The 21,505-nt window shown below is 48.6% G+C and overlaps 1 protein-coding gene across 3 annotated transcripts in view; it reads left to right on the top strand.

The window, feature by feature from the left end:
- The window catches only part of Cyfip2 (cytoplasmic FMR1 interacting protein 2), a 119,588-nt gene that overhangs the window by 20,740 nt on the left and 77,343 nt on the right, over positions 1 to 21,505 (top strand). For all 3 annotated transcript variants that reach the window (XM_029546424.1, XM_021211866.2, XM_029546425.1), the window contains exons 3-11: positions 90 to 179; positions 3,625 to 3,702; positions 5,506 to 5,607; positions 9,680 to 9,861; positions 11,723 to 11,819; positions 12,980 to 13,108; positions 15,159 to 15,263; positions 17,375 to 17,466; positions 19,417 to 19,534. In XM_029546424.1, coding sequence (XP_029402284.1) covers positions 90 to 179; positions 3,625 to 3,702; positions 5,506 to 5,607; positions 9,680 to 9,861; positions 11,723 to 11,819; positions 12,980 to 13,108; positions 15,159 to 15,263; positions 17,375 to 17,466; positions 19,417 to 19,534 — 993 coding nt within the window. The remainder of the gene's footprint in view (positions 1 to 89; positions 180 to 3,624; positions 3,703 to 5,505; positions 5,608 to 9,679; positions 9,862 to 11,722; positions 11,820 to 12,979; positions 13,109 to 15,158; positions 15,264 to 17,374; positions 17,467 to 19,416; positions 19,535 to 21,505) is intronic.

Below are 21,505 nucleotides of genomic sequence, written 5' to 3'. Positions count from 1 at the left end.
TTGGCAACTGTTTGTTCCCTAGAAACTCAGCCAGCTTGGATGTGTGTTTTCCAACAACCAAATGTCCCTCCTGTCCTCTACCTCCACAGGCTAACTTTGACACGAACTTCGAGGACAGGAATGCATTTGTCACGGGCATTGCAAGGTACATTGAGCAGGCAACGGTCCACTCCAGCATGGTAAGTCTCCATGACCCACATGTGCAGCTGCATACCCCTCAGAAGCAGGAGGAACCATGGGCAGCTTCCCACACCAGACCTGTGCTTAGTTCCCCCAGTATGCTCTGCCATAGTCAGGGGACCTAGGAAAGTCCATCCTGGAAAAAAAAAAGTTCCTCCTAAAAATGACAGTGACATGACTTTGCAAGATATTATTTATTGATGCAAAGAAGCCACTGGCCTAAATCATTGTAAATAGAGCCAGTTGTTTTTCACTCGTCTTAGGGTCTAACCCTAAGAGGGTAGAATTTTCTTCTTCCCTTTTATCCTCATAGACATTGGCAGAGTTCTAGACTCCTCATCTGTGGGCCCCTGCACGTATTTCCCTGGACCATTCTCACTGTGCGGGATATGTTCTACAAACCCAACTCATGTGTTGTGCATTGTGTGCCTGCTATGAGCTGATTCTAAAGTCAGTCTGGGGCCAGTCTCAGTTCTCGGTGAGTCAAGCTCGAAAGAGACAAGGCAACCAACCAAACACCTTTTCTATGCAGACATTTCAGGTTCATTGTCTCATTTAATCCTCACACAGACTCTGTGAGGTAGGTCATTGGCAGCCCCGATATCTCAGCTGGCCAATGTTGGAGCCTCTCAACTGTTGAGAAATTGACTTGGGTCTCATCACTGAATGGTGGTAGTTCTAAACATAGGACTCTCTAATGACAAAGCTTGACCTTTGGAATATTTATGGCAGGCAAATATAAAACTGTATAAATATTCCACATTGTGATAAAAGTTTGAAGGTCAGCTTGTCAAGGGGCCTTGAGAAGGCCGGAGGAAGCTTGGTGGGGGAAGCCACTTTTTAGTACAGCCTTGTAAGAAGGTAATGATGGCTTATGTTGTACACAACTGCTCTTTGAAATGTAGGTAGAGCAATCTGCTGTGTGAGAGCATCAGAGCCTCATAATAACCCTGGGGCTTGCAAAGAGATCATTATCCCTATTGTAGAGATGAGAAGACTGAGCTAGTAAGTCCTTGCATGAACCTGGGAATGGTCCTGACCTCTTTCTGTGGTTCTCTCCATCCCATGGAAGGTTGAAGCAGTCAGACATGAGACGGGGAGGGGGCTAGTAGGTGAACATCAGCACGAGCAAAGACAGAATTTTCAGACTGCCCAAAATGTGCGGTACTGTATGTAGCATTTATGGAGATGAGGTCTATACATGGAGATCATTTTGCCATAGCAAAATACCATGAGTATTGGTATCGCTTGGCTTACACAATGGGTGTTTTCCTTCCCACAGCCCTGGAGCATGCAACTCCTGGACCAGGTGTCAACAGGGCTGCTTTTTCCTGCTGTTTCCCTGGCTACTCAGGCTCATTCCTCACAAACTCCTGGGTGTCAGATGTCTCTATGTGTTACCCAAGGTTCCTCTCTTTATAAGGATGACAGTCAGGCTGAGTGAGAGTCTGCCCTCCTGATGTCCTCTGAGCTTCAAAAGGGCCCACCTAGAAACAGAGTCACAGTCTCAAGTATGAGTGTCCTGTGGGGAGCCTGTAACGGAGTGACTTTCGTTCATTTCCTCAAAGTGCAGAAAGGCGGCTGGAGATGAAGCTCAGTTGTTTGAGTGCCTGTCTAGAACACGCAAAGCCCTGGCTTGTATGTACCAAATCTCCAGCACCAAATAAACTGGCTATAGTCTGGCAAATGCTTGTAATCCCAACTGTGGGGAGGTGGAGGCAGGAGGATCAAAAGTTCAGGATTTACTTTCTCAGCTACATAGGAAGCTTGAAGCAAGCTTGGAATAGAGATCCTATCACTAAATAAATAAGTAAATAAATAAATGGCAATTTTCAGTCACGGGAGAAAAGGAGCCGAACTCTGGTTCAGCCATGCTTTATCTGTAATTACTCTTGGAATGAGCTATCAAGAGGAGCTAATGGAACAGATACAATGGACGAGAGTCTCAAAATGATTGTTACTGGAGGCATGAAAGGGTGGAGGCAGGGATTTTAAGGAACAGCTGTAATGATCGTATACACGAGAGAGACCGAACATTAATTCAACTGGCATAACGATTCTTTGGGGTGGGGGGAACCAGAACCAGACTGAGGCGTCTCAGAAACCAGGTCCCAGGCTCAGACAGGCAAATCTGAAGGACTGACTGGCTCTAAACACGACTCTATTTGTTTTCTGGTGCTGCCGTGGCAAATCGCATACACTTACTGCTTAGCAGGTAGATCGCTTGCCTAGCATTCACAAAACCCTAAGTTTGGTCCCTACCACCCACATAAACCAGGCATAGTGGTAAATGTAAGCCTAGCACTCGAGAAGTAGAGACAGAGAGATCAGAAATTCAAGGTCATCTACAGCACCTAGAAGTACGTATCTCTAATATATATATATATATATATATATATATATATATATATATATATATTTTCTATATATAATACCTATATACAATATACTATATTATACATATAATTTACATATATAAAAGATGGCCTAAGAAGAACCAATAACTGAAGGTTCCCAAGGCCCCATCCAGAGCTCTTTCCACCACGCCATCTTGACCTCTGTATTCTGGGCTTATTATGTAACAACCGTGGCTGAACTGTCCAGAGGGTAGAGTGCACATCTTGGTTCTCAGTCCTGTTTCTGGCACAGAGCCTGGGACCTGAAGATGCTTGCTGCAGCCTTTTTTTTAACTGAATGAAATTATGCATGCTGAGGGCGCTCGGGGGCTGAGAATAGCCACGTGTTCCTTACATTATTGTCAGTTCCTCTTTTAGACACGTGTGCCTAAACAGAAGAGAAAGCAGTCAGCCCATGGGTTGGTCTCGGTTGCATCCCTCGGTGACAGCATGTTACTGACTTCTTTTTTGTTTGTTTTTCGAGACAGGGTTTCTCTGTGTAGCCCTGGCTGTCCTGGAACTCACTTTGTAGACCAGGCTGGCCTCGAACTCAGAAATCCGCCTGCCTCTGCCTCCCGAGTGCTGGGATTAAAGGCGTGCGCCACCACTGCCCAGCTTGCTAATTCTTGCCTCCTAATATTCTTTGGGGTATGCTTTCCATAACTGGGAACTGCTTAAAATATATATGTCTATTTTTTTAATCATCCTCTCTCCACATGTTCCCATCAACTACAAGCTGTCCATAAGGCAGTACCTCTTGTGGGTATTTCGTCCAAAGGAATCATGGAATATGTGGCCTTTCTTCTGGCTTTCACTGAAGTTCTTGTTAGAACAGCTATTCTAAGACATAAGGTGCCCATGACTTACCTGGGAACTTTGCTGGAATATAGGTTCGTATTCATGGGCTCAGATAGCCTTGTCAGCAAGCCCCCAGGTGATGCTGCTGTTGCCTACCACGGTCCACATCCTGGGTGGTCCTGATGAGAGCCTGGAGAAGTCCGTGGCCCTAGTGTTTTATATCTCTAATGACTGTGCTTTGCCATTTCAGAATGAAATGCTGGAGGAGGGCCACGACTATGCAGTCATGCTGTACACCTGGCGCAGCTGCTCCCGGGCCATCCCGCAGGTGAGACCATCCTTGCCCTTGAGGGAGGTCTCGCTGCCTCTGCAGTGCCCCTCCAACCTGAACCCAAACCAGAGGGCTGAGGTCCCTGGGTGGTGGGAAGCAAATCTGGGGCTCTGACCAGAGGGCTTCCCATAGTGCTGCTGACAAGGTCCATGCCCAGGGTCTTAAAAACAGTTTTCCCGGCACAAACAGGGCACAGTATTTTATTTCAGAAGCAGCCGATGTCGCTTGCCACCCAGGCTGTTGCAAAGGATCTAAAGTAGCAAGCGTGATATTGCCTCACCTCTTCACCTAAACCCCCCTGCTTCAGAAGGTTCTGGGTCTTTTTATTGGCATGACCATATTTTATAAATCCGTATAGTTACCACAAAACCGTATTGTTTCTCATTTTTTACACTGTCTTGGACTTGTTGAAAATACAGATAATTTTATTATCATTGACATTTTTGCATAGTTAGTGGATTCCATTATAACAAAGTCAGCAAATTATATGCACATCAAATAAAAAGAGGAGCCCTTCTCTCTTCCTTTTAGCCCTCATATTTAGAGGCAACTATTATTAAAATTTTTGTACTTTTCACATTTTCTAAGCCTGGTTTTGTTTTTCTTAAACAGTTGATTGTCTTAAAATTTTTTTTTATTTATTTATTCTCTCTCATGGGAAGGTATGTATGTACCATGGCATGCATGCGTCAGTCAGAGGACAATCTGTAGAAATTGGCTTTCCCCCCATACAGACAGTCCCTTGAAAAGCAAGTCCCTTTTTCCATGGAACTGTCATTTGGGCAGCCTCAGAATTTTGTTTTTCTGGAGAAAGGGACCAAACTGGGGCTATGGCTCAGTGGTAAAGCATTGAGGATGAGTGTTAAACATACTCAAGGTCTTGGTGCCCGGGGCCTGGATTCCTTCCCCAGCAGTGATAGATAGATAGATAGATAGATAGATAGATAGATAGATAGATAGATAGATAGATAGATAGATAGATTGAGTGAATAAAATAGTTATCAAATTATACTCAACTATTCTGTGCCCTTTCTGCCTCTCAGGTTGGTGATGCCTCTCATAGTCTTCCAGAGATCCACCTTAGCCCTTCTAATGTTTGTAATGGTATATGTGTATGAATATATATGATTGCATCACTTTGTCCACTTAATGACCTGCTGGCAGTTATCTAGCCACTGATAATCATAAAACATCCTTGTCCAGTGTATGTGGTACTCACCTGTCATCTCAGCACCAGGAGGAGGAGGCAGGAGGATCTTTAGTTTCAAGCCAGCCTGGTCTACATAATGATTCACTAAAGAAAAAAAAAAGCACTGTCTCACTCTCCCCCCCAGCCAGGCTATTAGCAGGCTTGGCACACGTGTGTTCACAGAACATATGGCATGTGATCCTAAGGTGCACGCTGACTAAAAGCACCAGACAGAGGAAATGAGTTCCTGGATGACACAGCTTAGGTTACCCATCATTAACTTGGATTTGGCTGGGGAGACTGGTTCATGGTTGCGTGCATCGGGATAAGAGGAAAGGACACCCATCGACACACAAATATAGCCAACTGTAAAGGTACAGGCCAGCAGGGAAAGGAGCTGGGCCCCGTGTTGGGATCAGCTGACTCCTTTACTCCAGACAGTCTCCATGGAGCACTTGTGGGGCCTGCCAGTCTTCTACAGCTCCCTCTCGCTATAGTGACCCTAACCATTCTCACCCACGACACGATGCCACACGTGCACCACCGGCGAGCCGTGTTCCTGAGGTGGCAGCTGGGAGCCTGGATGATGAAGCCGCCTCTCACTTTCACAGGTGAAGTGCAACGAGCAGCCCAATCGGGTAGAGATCTACGAGAAGACGGTGGAGGTGCTGGAGCCAGAGGTCACCAAGCTCATGAAGTTCATGTACTTTCAGGTGAGTGGGGTGTGGGCGGGTCCACAGCAGAAGGCTCAGGTGAGTGGGGTGTGGGCGGGTCCACGGCAGAATGATCAGGCGAGTGGGGTGTGGACAGGACCACAGCAGAAGGCTCAGGCAAGTGGGGTGTGGGCAGGACCACGGCAGAATGCTCAGGCGAGTGGGGTGTGGGCAGGACCACAGCAGAAGGCTCACATCTAGACTTTGGTGCCATGTCATTTTGTTTTTGTCCAGCTAATATTTTTGAGAGCCACCTACACCCCTGTGGGTGAGCCAAGCCAACAGGTGTCCCCGCCTCCACAAGAGGATGTGTCCTAGTGAGTTTGTGTATGCTTGGAGCACAGAGCGACGAAAATACACACTAGTTTTTAGGACATGGTAAAGACGTGAGTAAAATACAATCTACAGCAGTTGTAGGTTGCAGAGTATTTACGGGTAGTTGCTACTTTAAGGACAGTGGCGTGGAGCTACAACCCGGGTGACAAGAGGTCCTGCAAAGTCCCAAGGCCTGGAGGTGTCAGTGTGTTCAAGAAATGGAGGACAGTGAAGGAGTGAGCTGCAAAATAGTGAAAGCAAGGAAGAGGCCCAAGGGGAGGCGGGGGGTGGGGGGGAACAGTCACCCATGACAGGGGCACTGTGAGCCTGGAGCTTTGGATTGGGTGATGTGGGTTGACCTGAGCTTTTAGGTCATCTGGCCACTAGGTAGGAAATGCTTGGGAGATGGAGGTGATAAGAAGATGAGATAGAGGAGTGTGGAGGAGCAGGAGACCAATCAGGAGCTCTGGAAGAGTCATTTTTAGAGGAGGAAGAACAGGGGGAGGGCCAAGGGCCTTCACAGTGACGGGAAGAACATGTAAGGATAGGAGGCGTGGGCAGCCAGTCACTTCCTGGGGTCTCACTGGCAACTGCAAGGATGGCAGAGAACTCCTCAAAGCTGGTCTGTACCCCCCACACAGCATATACAACCCACACCCTTACATATGTTCCATGCATAGAGCGTTGACACTGGCCAGGCTCCACCATGGTGGAAGTCTAGGCCAGAGCTAGGGCTGTACTGGGGAGGTGCCTCAGCCTGGGTAAGGAGCAATGTTAGGTCAAAACCCAGCGCTGCCGTTTCCTAACTGTGTGTAACTCACTTTATACACACATACACGTGCACCCGTATACACCAGCCCAGGGAAATGAAGCCTGTCTCTCGGGGTGGTGGAAAAGATAAGCTCGGTCTCTCTGTAGGAGCCCAGGAGGGCCCTAGGACAGCTTAAAGTGCTTCACAGCTGTTGTTACTGTCACAGATGGCCTGACTCCCCAGAGCCTAAAGTCTCTTTTGGAAAGGACATCCAAGAGAGATGAGCCATCAGAAACTAGGTGGCAAATGAAGAGCTTCCCCTAAAGAGGTGCACATGGAAGGAAGGATCTGGGATGGTTCACAGCCATGTGCCTCGCACCGTGGCCACTGGCTAAGCATAGAAGCAGTAGCAGTTAACAGTGAAACTCCCCAGCAACACCAGGCTCACTCTAAGCCCTCTGAGCCACCGTGGGCATCCACATTAGTTACTCTAATGCCTAAGAAAGCATCTCCAGGAATCTCAAGGAAGGGCAGGCATACTGGGCTCACAGTTTAAAGGTACAGTCCATCCCAGCGTATAAGTGTGTTGGCAGGAGCATGAGGAGTGGTCAGATTGTGTCTGGGTCAGGAAGTAGGTCAAGGTGGAAGCTGGTGCTCAGCTCTCTTTCTCCTGTTGACTCAGTCTGGGCCCCAAGGACATGGGGTCATGCCATACCACACACACGTTCAGGGGAAGCCTTCCCTGTTCAGTTAGACCTTTCTGGAAACATACTTCCTGGACACACCCAGGGTATGTTTCCATGTCAAGTCTAAATCCCATCAAGTTGAAAGTTGAGAGTAATCATTACACCATTGTGAGCATTGTTGGTGGCGAGCAATTCCATCATGGCAGAAGGCCTAACTGGACTGGCTGTGGCCTGCTGGTCCTTGACGAGAGGAGCTGGCAGTTGATAGGCCTTGGAGTGGAAGGGAGCTCACATCTGCACAGAGATCCTCTTCTTCACACACTTCCCTCCCTGTGTTCATTCCTCCTCCTCCTCCTCCTCCTCCTCCTTCTCCTCCTCCTCCTCCTCCTCCTCCTCCTCCTCCTCCTCCTCCTCCTCTTCTTCCTCCTCCTCTTCCTCCTCCTGCTCCTTTTCCTCTTTCTCTTCCTCTTTCTCCTCCTCCTCTATTGTTCTCTATCCCTCTATTACTACTGTTGCTTCTTCTTGCTTTTGAACTACTCCCCCTCTGCCCCCAACACACACACACACACACACACACACACACACACACGTGGCAGATTTTTTGACATATCGTATTTACCAGGTAGAGTGACAGCCCAGCATGCTCTAGTGTCTTCACAGAGTTAGGGATTCATCATGTAATCTATTCTAGAATGTTTTCACCCCTCTGAAAGAAATCTCCTGAGCCATCATCTCATACTACCCAACACCCTCTCCCTTCAGCCTTAGGCAACCACTAAATGACTTTTTATCTCCATAGATTTCCTGTTTGGACATTTTCCTACAAATGGAGTTATACAGGACATGATACTTCATGCCTGGCCTCCTCCAGTTGGCAGGGTGTGTTTGAGTGTCGTCTGTCCTGTAGCAGGTGACAGAACATAATTGGTTGATTGGTTGATTGGTTGGTTGGTTGGTTTAATGACAGAATGTCATATCACTGCGCACAAACATACACCGTATTTCACTCATCCATTTACCAGGTGATAGATGAAGGTGTTTTCCCCTTCCAGTCTGTTAGGGATAAAAACTGGACACCTGTAAGAGCTTCTGTGTCGTTGCAGGCTCTTCATTTCTCTTGGGTTGTGAGCTGGTTAGAGTTTGGTCAACTTGACAGGAGCTGGAGTCATATGGAAAAAAATTGATTGACTGATGAGATTTCTCTATTGACTGACCCATAGGCAAGTCTGTGCAGGCATTTTCTTGATGAATGATTGGTGTAGGAGGACCCAGTTCACTGTGAGCTGTTCCGGTCCTAGGCATGTGGTCGTAGATTATATAAGAAGCAGACTGCTCAAGCTGTGGACCCTCCGTGGTCTCTGCTTCAGTTCCTGCCTCTGTGTTCTTGTCTGAGTTCCTGTCCCAACTTCCTTCAAGCTGTGAAATGTAAGAAATCTTTTCTTCCCCCCAAGTTGCTTTGGGTCACGGTGTTGTTTATCACAGCAGTAGACAGCAAACTAGGGAAAGCAGGTCCCTGTGAGTAGAGTGCTGGGTCACTTAAGTGCCTCCCCCTAGGTGTGCAAGTTTCCTAACTGCCCCTGCGGTCTGCTGTCAACTCCACATTATTGTTGAGGCCACACTACCACTGTATAATACAGGCTATACTACACACACATGCGCCCTCCTGAGAGCCTCTAAGAGCGACAGCCCCTACAGTATTGACTTGGCTCTTCCGTACGCTTACTCCGGCTGAGGCTAGCCTTGTGCTTCCTTAGGCCTCTGACAGCCTCAGGGCCTTTGCAGGATAGCTCAAGCTTCCTTCCTTCCCTTGTCCCTGTCTTTGTCCTTCTCTTTCAAATTATTTCCCTACAAGGACATTTCTTGGTGACTTCAGTCTTTCTCCCTAGAGGAACAGCTTTTGTGAGCCCTTTCCAACCTCCATCCCTCCTTCATTTCCTTCCATATCAAGTATGAAATTCTGCTGCAAAGAATTTATCTTGCTTTCTATTACTCAATTGGCATATACGATCCTTAGGACAGGTTTTTTTTTTTCCTTCTTGTTTTGAGTTCTGCTTGACCTCAGCCCTTGCAGTGGTTGCGTGGTTATATAGTAGGTGCTCAATAATCAGTTGCTTGTTGAATGCACCGCTGTCTCTCCTGGCATTTCACACACGGGGGACATGGTGCTTCTTAGCAAACGTGCTTTAGACTAATTCATAAAGTAAACTCACTTGGAACAGGTTCTAACACGCTATCACGATTAGCTTTAGAAACGGGGACATCTCAGAGAAAGACTGCCAGGCACAGCAGATGAGCCCTTACACTGTTCCTCTGTCTCCAGCGCAAGGCCATCGAGCGCTTCTGTAGCGAGGTGAAGCGGTTGTGTCACGCCGAGCGCAGGAAGGACTTTGTCTCCGAGGCCTACCTGCTGACCCTGGGCAAGTTCATCAACATGTTCGCGGTTTTGGACGAGCTAAAGAACATGAAGTGTAGTGTCAAGAATGACCACTCTGCCTACAAGAGGTCAGAAGCCCTCCCTGCTCCCTGGACTCTCCTCACAAGATTTATTCCCTAGTAATAGAGTAGCCTTCCTCAGACCAAGCTGTTGTGTCAGGGTGATCTGAGGAAGGCAGTTCCGAGCCGGGGCTTCAAGAGTTGACGCTGGCCAGGCTTGATGTCCCAAGATGGAATCTGGTCCTCACCTCCCCCATCTAGGGAGCAGAGCAATTTCTGCCATGCCTACCTCACGGCAGAAAGATGATCATAAGGCATTGCATGGTCATTGTCTGTGAGAAACAGAAGCCACTGTTTATGTCCCAGAACTGCAAAGCCAGGCATACATTCCCCCAGTTACCCCCGAGGCCGCATTTGGCTGGATCTCTCTCACCAGCTCTCCTCCGGACCTGCCTCTCCATGGTCTCCTTTCTCAGACAGGCCGCTGCAATGGCTTCCTGCCAGCCCATAGCATAACCCCAGCTTTCCAGAAAAGAGCTCCTCCTTCCTTGTGCATTTGGAAAGTCCCTCCTGGCCAAGATTGCTATCAATCTAGCTTGCTAATCCCTCTGTCAGACACTGAGTCAGGTGGAGGTGATCTGAGTGGATGACAGAATTAGGGAACCATGTCATTGTTGGAAAAAAAGGGGGGGCTGGGATTGGGAGGTGGTTATTCATCTCCAGAAGCAAGGATGTAGCCACCCAAAGTCAGGGAACACTGCAAAATATCAGCTCCCCAGGGAGTTGGTTGAGGTTCAGGTGAGTGCCTGGGTCTGTCTATACCTTCTGGAAGGGTTGTTCGCGTCCCTGGCAAAGAAGGATCCTGTCCCTGTTCCTCTCCCGCCACACTTCCCTTGGATTTCAAGTCAGCTACAGAAAGGAAGAGGGCAGATGTGAAACCTGGGTTGCCCAATAGTTAGAGCCCATCTCAAGGTCAACTCAAGATATCACAGATGGCCACCAACACAGCCTCCTTCCCCATATACTTCTTGCCACTTCCATCATGACCACAGCCAACATCTGTGTCCTAAACCAGGTGGGCGTGTCCTTCCTGTTCTCACGAGTTATTGCGACGTGAGCTGTGCCATGCTGGGTTAAGTTGGGACACAGTTGAGCCCAGCCTGTGTTCTCTGTTTCCCTCCCTCCATCTGTCATCCCGTGTTGCCGTGCAGTCCTGTGCATGAGAATGTTGAGGGAAAGACAGATCTGTGATCCGTGCTACTCAGAGAGCTACGGCAGGAGAATCAGCGGCTGGGTCTAGGAGCACAGGACTGAAATCCTTGGTAGTTTTCATCACTTCAAGGCTTAGGCTATATAATGAGTTCGAGGCCAGCCTAATAAACTTAGCAGACCCCTATCTCAAAAATGAAAAATAGTAACAAGGTTGGGAACGCAGCTCGGAGATCAAGTGCTTGCTCAGCATGCACAATGCCCTGGGTCCAATCCCCAGGGCTAGAAACCAACCCAAAAATAGGATGCTGAGACTTTTCCTATAATGAACAGAGCACATGAAAAAAAAAAAAAATGAAGCGTCCTGCCTGTGATTCAGTTCTTCTGGGCTCTCTGTGCAGCTCCCCTGGAGGTCCTGGCCAGGCTCAAGGCCGCTGCCCCTACTCCCTGTCTTGTCATCCCTTCCTAGTTTCCGTTAAGTACCCTGAGATACCAGTGGACTTTTTTGTTTGTGGTTTCATTCCCTTTAATACCCAGCAGCTGTCAGGAGGGGGAATGGCCTGAGAAAAAGGCCTGCCAAACACCTTTTCCGTTGACCTTGGGAGCACTTGCAGTGTTCAGAGCCTGTGATATTAACATGGTGTCTCTGGTTGGTCAAGGAGTGGGAACAGACTCCCGTGCACCCCCACCCCCTGTTATTGCTTCCTTCTCTGTGTTTCAGAGCGGCCCAGTTCCTAAGGAAGATGGCGGACCCCCAGTCCATCCAGGAATCTCAGAACCTGTCCATGTTCCTGGCCAATCACAACAGGATCACCCAGGTGATGACAAGTTCCCTGTTGGTCCTGTCTGGCATCCCAAGGAAGCAATCCTAGGGCCCCGAGGCTCAGAGGACTCCAAGGGCGGAGACATAAGCTCAATCCACATTTGTCTCCACTGCCCTTCATGGGAGTAAAGTCACAGCCAGTGACCTCCCCGCTTTTGGTTCTCTGGAAGCTTCCCACACAGGGCTGTGGGTCCCACACCAGCTTCTAGGTTGAGAACAAGCCTTACCATAGGTCCATTATCAGACTTCAGGCAAAGTCAGAGATTCAGTTTACTCACTCATAAAGTGGGTGTATTATTTTGAGACCATTATGAGAATATATCTCATAGGACTAGCTTGGAAAGTTAATGAAGTGGATACAAAAAAGCCCTCAGAACGTGACCAAGAGCCTGGGAAGGCACAGTTATAGATAGTTACCTCCACCAGTTTGCCAGGGTGTATCCACTCGGCCTCTCCTCTTGCATTCGTGGCTGTCATAGCTGGACCTATCTCTCTGACAGTTCAGTAACAAGGGTGTCTGCAGGACCCAGGCCAACACAAGAGGAATTGTGATGCTGCTCCCAAGACATCCCAAAGGCCTGGCCGTAGTAGGGCCTTCTTTGTCACTAGAGAAGAATATGGAGTCTCAGCCCCCTGCTGTCTGTAGAGAGTTCCCCTAATGCTATCCAAGAGTACCCTGCAGTCGCCTAGTTCGCCTCCTCCGTGGGGAGAAAGGGATAGAGAGAAACAAACCTTCCTCAACTGTTTCGATGCTCCTGGGCCCTACAGGAAAGAGATACCTACCTACTGTTACTCCTTCCCTGGGTGGGTCTTCTCCCTGCCTTTGTCTGAAGAAACCTCATAGAGACCCTCGAAACTAAGCCACAATTACTGCAGGGCCCAAGAGTACATAACTCAGCCCTCAGAACTGGCAGAGTTAGTGAGGGAGACTCAAGTCGTTAGGCTCCTGCTGTGAGAGGTGAGCAGGGACAACCAGCCTAGCATCCAAGGGGAGTCAGGTGTCAGCACCTGCTGGCAGGAAAGCTCCCTCCTCCTGGGACCTCAGTAGGTAGGGATCAAAGTGCTCACTTATTCATTAGGCCCAGCTCTGGGCCTTCTGGGTGATGCAGGAAGACGTTTTGCTCTGCCTGACCAGTGGGTGGCGCTGTTGTTTAGTGTCTTCACCAGCAACTGGAAGTGATCCCGGGCTATGAGGAGCTGCTGGCAGACATTGTCAACATCTGTGTTGATTACTATGAGAATAAGATGTACCTGACGCCCAGTGAGAAGCACATGCTCCTTAAGGTAAAACTTCCTCTTCCTCACACAGCTTCCTGCCAGGCGTGCGTGCGTGCGTGTAGACCAACAGTGTAATTCTTCCCTTCATAAGAATCTTCCATCTTCTTTTCTAAATACTTATTTGTATTTCCTTAAATATGCATGTATGGGTGTGTGCATATGCGTGTGGGTGTCCTTAAAGGCCAGAAGTGTCAGATAACCTAGAACTAGAGTTACTAGCTATTGTGAGCTGCCCAACATGGCTGCTGGGAACCGAATCTGGGTCCTCTGCAGGGGCAGTAACTGTTCTTAACCACCGAGACATCGCTCCAGCCACATCTTTCCCGACTCTCACTGGGATCTGGGGCTCGCCCATTAGGCCTGGATAGCCGACCAGCAAGCTCAGAGATTGGCTTACCTCTCTCTCTCCAGCCTAGGGTTACGCACGTGCTCCACCATACCCAGTTTTACATGGGTGCTAGAGATTGAACTCGGGTCTTAGACTTGTGCTACAAGCACACATGACTGACTGCGGCCCACAATGTTGGAGACTGGAAGTGATATTGGGCTTCTTTGAGGGCATCCCATGGTGGAACTATTGTTTGTCCCTGAATAGCAATACCAGTATTCAGTTATGGGGCTTCTAAAGATCTAATCCTATTCTATTCCAAGAGGCCTATCTTTAAATAACTACAAGGTTAAGTTTCAACCTCTTTTTATTTATTTATTATTTATGTGTTTCTTTTTTGAGACATTCTCTCTGTAGCCCAGGCTGGCCTAAGATTATCAGTTCCTCACCCTCGGCCTCCCAAATGTTTGGGTTACAAGGGTAGGCTACCACACCCATCAGGTTTCACCCTATTATTGTCATGGCCCTGTGACTTTGGGGCTTAAGTGCTTGCCAGAGTTCAGGGGAACGAAACATATTGAAACCACAGTACAGGGCAGCATGGCTTTTGTGACTCGCTCACTCCAGTTTCCTTGGGCTATCAGAAACCAGCAAAGGCTGCCCCAGCTTTACCACTTCTCCCCAGTCCGAACATGGGTGGTTACAGCAGTTATGCCCAAGTCTGATGCTCCCCCGAGGCTGCCTTACTACTCTCCATCTCGAAGCGGGTTTAGCTGACTTCAGGTTCTGGGCCTTCCTCTCTCATTGACCTTGAATGTCTGCACAGACCTGCTCCCTCCTGTTTTGCATCCTCTCCAGGCCTCCAGCATTGTTTTGAGCTGTTGTTGCACGGGTTGGTTCTTTGCAGTTGGTTAGTGAGCTCAGAGGCCACCAGGGGGCGCTGGAAGCCCTCACAGGACAGTCTGGTGCTGTTGCAGCAGGACAGAATGCGCCAGGCGGGAAGCAGCTGTCACAGGCATCCTCTGCTTCTCTTAGCCACTCCCCCACCGCCCCCCACCCCCACCCCGGGGAGATATAAAGATACAGAGATACAGAGAGAAGTGACTTCCTGTGTCTCTACAGCTGACCTGTCCCTGTGGCTGCTCTTTTACATAAAGTGACTAGCAAGTGGGCGGACGGATCAGGAGTATTGGCATCTTCCGGTGGAGATCTGCTCTTTAACAATGGCCTTCATATTGTTGTTTTTCTGGAGGATTTTATGGTCATTTATCATTATTTCAGTGTCTGCCTCTCCACACCTCTGGGAAAGAACAAGGTCCTTTCTCTCTCAGAGGATCTGTAAATCCACATTTGGATGGAGATCCTAAGCTAAACCCTTTGCAGATTGTCTCTGCAGCCTGTGTGTGTGGTTCCAGCAAGCTCTCTAGCCATGTCTCCCATTCCTCATCTTTAGAATCGAGGCCACGCTTCTTAAACCCTAACCACAGCTGCTGGCCCAGAGTGACCGCTGTAATAATATACTACATTCCTTGTTGAAATTAGGCACGTGTTTTCTGTTTTAATTTGGAGATGTGTGTGATTTTGAAATAGCACGTGTGTCTCTACAAGATGCCAGTGAATATGTACATGCTCACACGCGTGTGCACATATGCATCACAGCCCCCATGTTTGTTAGCAGCTCTGGAGATGTGATGAGGATTTTTACACGTGGCCCCTGTCTCATTCTAGGTGATGGGCTTTGGTCTCTATCTGATGGATGGAAACGTCAGTAACATTTACAAACTGGACGCCAAGAAGAGGATCAACCTTAGCAAAATTGATAAGTTTTTTAAGGTTAGTAATTGGTGCTGGGGCTGGGCAGGGGCACAGAATTACTAGGGCCTAGATCCCTGGTGGAAGGAAAGAATGGAACTGGCCAGAGAGCTGTGGAGATGGTCATAGGCATCTAAAGATTCTCAGGGAAAAGGAAGATAAAAGCACAGGTCCCAGCTGCTCTCACTAAAGCAAGGTTACTGTCCACATGTGGGTGATGCCCAGCACTGGGATTCCACGGGAGGCCTTGTAAGTCTTCCTGCGTCTTCCTTCCCCTTTCCTAAAATCTTTCATCTAAAGACAGAGTTGCATCCTAGAAGTCAAAACCTATGTTAATTCTCATTACACTCTACAGCTCATGGAAACAGAACTAAGGGCTAGATTTTTATTTTAAGATTTACTTTTATAAGCCGGGCGTGGTGGTACACGCCTTTAATCCCAGCACTTGGGAGACAGAGGCAGGCGGATTTCTGAGTTCGAGGCCAGCCTGGTCTACAAAGTGAGTTCCAGGACAGCCTGGGCTATACAGAGAAACCCTGTCTCAAAAAAAAAAAAAGATTTACTTTTATGTATAGGGGTGTTGTGTCGGGGTGTGGCTGCACCATGTATGCAGTGTCCACAGAGACTAGAAGAGGGCATTGGATACCCTGGAACTGTAGATGCAGGTGGTCGTGAGCCGCTTTGTGGGTACCTCGCATCAAACCCTACCTCACTGAAGGAGCAAGGACTCTTACCTGCTGAGCCATTTCTTCATCCCTGAGACACTGGATTCTAAGCGGCTTCATGTTTGCCCTTCAGGCACGATAGCTCACCGCATTCTGCTTAAGCTTACCCTCTCAAACACCTCTGAGGTCTGACTGTTGGGCCCCAAAACTCTCTAAGGAAAACTCGCAGGTACATTTTAAGTCTTTGGCGTTTGAACAGGGAGATGTCATGTCTGGAACTGAGCCCTTGTTCTGACGTGGCTGTCATGTTGGGTCCTGCAGATGTGAGAGCTGCCCTGAGGGACTGCTGTGTTGTGACAGATAGTAAGGAGAAGTATGAGTCCCGGGGGGGTCTTGTGGCTGGATTTGTTAGCTTTTCTCCAGATCTGCCCAGGATGAAAACAGGCCCCATGTTGGGAAACCGCTATGTCTGCCTTCGGGCCGGAGGAAGGAAGGTAGAACCAGGCCTACACAGAGCCAGGGTTTAAGCTGGCTCCACTGCCTTCTAACTGAGGGCCTTTGAGAAACTCATAAACTAGGTCTCCTGGAGCCGAGGGTTCCGATCCTGGCTTTTACTCTATCTGGTCTGATTTCCTAAACAGACTAAGTTCTCTGTGTGTCGATCTCTGTGTGCGTACCAAGGGAGGGAGTCAGGACAGACTCAGTCTGGTTATGTGTGGACTGAAACAGTGGATGGTTGGTGACTGGGTTTCACTTAGAATTAAGCCCAGGGTCTCGCCCTTGAGAATTAAGGCCTCTATCATTAGGTATATCCCAACTTTAAAACAAAACACTTATTTTAAGGCAGAGTCTTACTATGTTGCCCATGGAGCCTGTGAACATAAGATCCTCTTGCCTTTGTGTCATGAATATCTGGGAGTACAGGTCTATGCAGCCAGGCTCTGCTGAGATAGTATTTGTAAAGCCGCTGGCCCTGTACCCACTGCAGGAGAGACAGATGTAGGGGGACAGTAGCCTCCCTTCCTCATGTCCTCAGCTATCTGCATTTTAAGTTAGTTACCAGGTGGACAGTCTCAGGTGCCACCCCAGGCAGTAGCCCACTGCCATTGGTTCTTAGTCAGAAATCTTCTGAGCTGGTAAAAGGACCCTGTGTGAGGACGCTAACCATCTGGTCCTCTGCTTCATCTATTCACTTGTGTGACCCTGGATCAGTCACTTTGCTCTCTGGTGTCAGTTGCTTGAAGTACACACTTGGTCAGAGGCAGAGGAAGGGCCTGTATGCTGGCTGGGATTCCTCTGGGCGCCAGGACCCCATGGCTACCCCATTAGGAATCATTCAAGCTACCGGCCCCAGGTGCGCACTGGGGCCTTCCACCCCGACGATGGTGCAGCAGCTCCTGCCCACGACGGTGCAGCAGCCACGGCCCGCACGAGCCATCTCACATGCTCTGTTTGCTTCCTTTGCAGCAGCTGCAGGTGGTACCCCTTTTCGGCGACATGCAGATAGAGCTGGCCAGATACATTAAGACCAGTGCTCACTATGAAGAGAACAAGTCCAAGTGAGTGCCTGCCGTAATGTCTCTTGGCTCCTGTGAGGATGCCCAGCCTGGGCAGGGAGCCGAGGGGCCACTTCAGTCCCTCCTCCCTCCCCAGAGCCCTGGGCAGGTGGATTCCCACAGTGCCAGGAGGGGAATGGCTTGAGTGCTCTGAGCCCTTTTGCACCAGCCCTTAGCTACCAGGCTCTAAAGGGCTCAGAGCACAGCCACACCCCCTGTCCTGCTCTGCGGTGACTCCCCCTCCCCTCAGTGGGACAGCAGGAGTCTACTGATGGCAGCAGTCATCACCCTGGTTCAGGGCTCTGCTCAGGTTTTGTGACTATGCAGTAAGTACGTGGTTAACGGTGTGGCTTGGATGGTTCCAGCTGTGACCTGGGTTGGTAACTTGTCCCCATGTCATCAAATAAACCATGGTGCTAGGGAATCTATGCTAAGGCCTGGGGGAAAGTTAGTGGCTCTCAGGGGGTGTTTGGGGAAGGTTAATCTGGGTCCAGCCTTGGTCCCTCTGATCTCAGATTCAGATCTACATGTGTATTACCTGTAACGAAGAGACCATGGCCTATTCATGATTGGTCCTTGCCACTCTCTAGTCAGTGTCTTTCTTAATTTCACAGCGCTGACGAGTAAACCCGAGGTCTTTCCCATGCTGGGCAAGTACCCTACTACTGAACTATAGCTTCTTCTTACTTTTGATTTGGGGTCATTACCCATTAAGTAAACTCCGTCTGTAGCCTAGGCTAACCTTGACTTTGTGCCCCTCTTGCTGTAGTCTGTCTTAATAGCTGGGATTAAAGCGATACCAGCAGAGCCTGGGTAAGGTACAAACACCTATACTCCTGGAGGCAGGAGGACCAGGAGCTCAAGGCCAGCCTCAGCTACATTAGAACCCTGTCCCCCCCAAAACTAAGATACCTGCAAAGGGGTCCTTGATCTATAGCCTATATAAACCTGGAGCCCCAGAGATGAGTCCTTGGGAAAATTCCCGTCTGGCAGTCTTAGAGAAAGAGGCTGGGTGGGCAGATATCAGCTTCTCAGAGTCAGAAGTTTGAGCAACAGTGTCCCTCTATAAACAGCTCAAAATGAAAAGCTAGAGGAGTCTAAGCCAGAGGAAGGCTCACTATTCATAATCCTGAGAAGAGCCCCTGGGCATCTTCTTTTAAATCAAAGTCTGTCCAAACCCTTCACCTGCCTACTGGCTTCCCATTCTCCTGATCTGTCTACTGAGCCGCTAGTTCTGGACAGAGCAAGAGGGCAGAGGGTGAAGGTTTTTCTTCATTTATTTCCTCTCCAATCCATGGTGGGTTTTGTTTGTTTGTTTGTTTGTTTTTTCCTAATGACATCTTTTCAAGAAGACAAGAGAAAGAAAGAAGAGCGGAGAGGAAGGAGGAGAAGGGGAAGAGAGAAGGGAAGAAGAAAGGGAGGGAGGGAAGGAGGGAGGGAGGGAGGGAGGGAAGAAGGAGGAGTGGTGGGGAGGAGCTGCCAGCCGCACCTCTCAGAATGATAGGAAGCCACCCACCTTGGGTACATCCATGCTGCCAGGTCCTTGTTGGGAAAGACAGGGAGGTTGCCTACCTTGTCTCAGCTGTGATTGTGTCCTTTTGTGGCCACAGTGAGGCTGTGATCTTGGCTCTCGCCTTCTTACTTACCTGGTGAGTATCGTGCACTGGTGTCCGGAAACACCTATGGTAAAACACCTATGGTAAAAACACCTATGGTAAAAACACCTATGGTAAAAAATCTGGGGAAGGCAGATACAGGGCTCTTCTCTCTAGCCATGGTGCCTACAGAGCAGGCTCTGGGATGTAGGCGACCACTTGACCGTTTGGTTTCACACAGAGGAGCCAGCTATGTTGTCTGAGGACCAGGAGCAGCTAGTGTGGAGAAGGAGCCTGTCCCGCGAAGGCGCCCGGAGCCGGGACCCTTGCATAGACCCTGTGGTTTTCTCCTCCCCAGGTGGACGTGCACTCAGAGCAGCGTCAGCCCCCAGTACAACATCTGTGAGCAGATGGTTCAGATCCGGGACGATCACATCCGCTTCATCTCCGAGCTGGCTCGCTACAGCAACAGCGAGGTGAGCTCTGTGGCTGGTCCAGGGCCCGCAGCTGTACAGAGAGGCTGCGCAAGAGAGGGCAGCGTGGAGTAGGGGGAACGCACGGCCAGGGGTGGGAAAGTGCCTTGCTGGAAGTGTGGGCTCACAGTCGGACGAGGATGGATGCTCAGTACCTCTGTGCCTCAGTCCTCTCTGTGCAATCCTCTGTGCAAAAAGGGCCACAATGCCAAGGAGGATGGGCGTGGCTAGGGAGTCAGTGACGGAGAGAGTATTGTTAACAGATACAGAGGTAGTCATATAGGAGAGAGAGAGTTTCCTTCCGTCCTTCTTCTTGGGGTATTTGTACTTTTATTAAATCGAAAATATTTAAGAAAAATATGGGTTTAAAATAGCTAGGTAGGAGGAACCACTTTTAATGTTCTATCACACAGTAGAGAGCCTGTGTTTGATGATAATTATGATCCTCCATAGGAAGAAGTGCCATCGGGGGTGACAGGTACAGCAGGGAGCCCGTCTGATCATCACATGTTGTAAAGACGTGTTGCATGTTTACACTGTGTCCCATAGATACCTACAATTGCTGTGCCAATTAAAAATAATTTAGGGGCTGGTGAGATGGCTCAGTGGGTAAGAGCACCCGACTGCTCTTCCAAAGGTCCGGAGTTCAAATCCCAGCAACCACATGGTGGCTCATAACCATCCGTAACAAGATCTGACGCCCTCTTCTGGAGTGTCTGAAGACAGCTACAGTGTACTTACATATAATAATAAATAAATAAATAAATAAAAATGAGCAAGAATTAAAAAAAAAATAATTCAGACGTTTTTTTAAATGGAGGTAATGACAGTGTTTACGTTGAAAGGTTCACGGAGATAATTAATAGGGTGCCTGGCATATATGCCGTGTGTCTGGAGTAGAGAAAAGGTCAGTAACCGTTCATCAGCTGCACAGGACTCATCTCATGTCACCTTCAACAGCTAGTGACAGCATTCTGAGTACTCCGCTCCGACTATCGTTTAAACACGCATAGCTGTGTCATAATATATGATCTTGGCAAAAATAATGTAAACGGAATCCGAGAAGGGAAAAAAGGCCGTGAAGGGCTGCAGAGATGGCTCAGTGGGTAAACGTTGCCACGCAAGCATGAGAACAATGGAGAGAGGACCTCCCGAACTAACATGAGGCCAGTGGTAGCACACATCTGCAACCTCAGAGCTCCTACAGCAACATAGGACACTTGTGGGCCAGACAGCCCAGTGAACAATGTTGTTGCAGTATCAAGCAACAGAGAGAGAGGCTGTACCACAGGAAACGGGGAGTGAAAGCCGGCACCGCAGTGGTCCGCGTGTGTGTGCACCATAAAGATCTCTAACAATACTAAACATTGGGCTTCGAGTGTTTTCTTTTTTAAATATAAGAACATATCAACTATATAGTATTAATTTACAGTCTTAAGGGAAAAATTATTAAATTGTTAAAAAATTATTAAACAATTCCAATCCCATAGAATCCTACTGTCCCAGAATTAACTTTGATTCTCATGTATCTTTGTGGACCCCTTCCCAGAGATGCCTTTCTCACAGAGACATAACATGCGCTGTTTAATCCTACACAGGTCCCCCATCTGAGCTTCCATAGTGTGGAAGAGGCCACATTTGCTCACTGGCTCCACCATGTGGCCCGTGGCTGCACTGATTATCCTTTTCCAAACCCCAATTCTGGGATCATAATCCAGCTCATTTGAAATGGGGATCCGTCTGACAAAATACAGGCGGTGTGGTCAGTAGGCCTGGAGTTCACAAGGACCACGTCTAGTAGAAACCTGTATCTGCCTTTCTAGACGTGCCAGTAAGCTGAGATAAGCAGGAGAACCGTTGGTCCTGAGGCTGGAATTTCTAGTCACATGTTTGTGCCATCTGAGACTAATTCTGGCTAAAGATATTACAAAAGATATTACTATTATTATTATTATTATTATTCTCCTAGTATTC

Source organism: Mus pahari, chromosome 14, assembly GCF_900095145.1.
Source record: "Mus pahari chromosome 14, PAHARI_EIJ_v1.1, whole genome shotgun sequence".
NCBI classification, from domain to species: domain Eukaryota; kingdom Metazoa; phylum Chordata; class Mammalia; order Rodentia; family Muridae; genus Mus; species Mus pahari.
The sequence above is the reverse complement of the archived record's forward strand: the minus strand, read 5'-3'. Positions and strand labels throughout refer to the sequence as shown.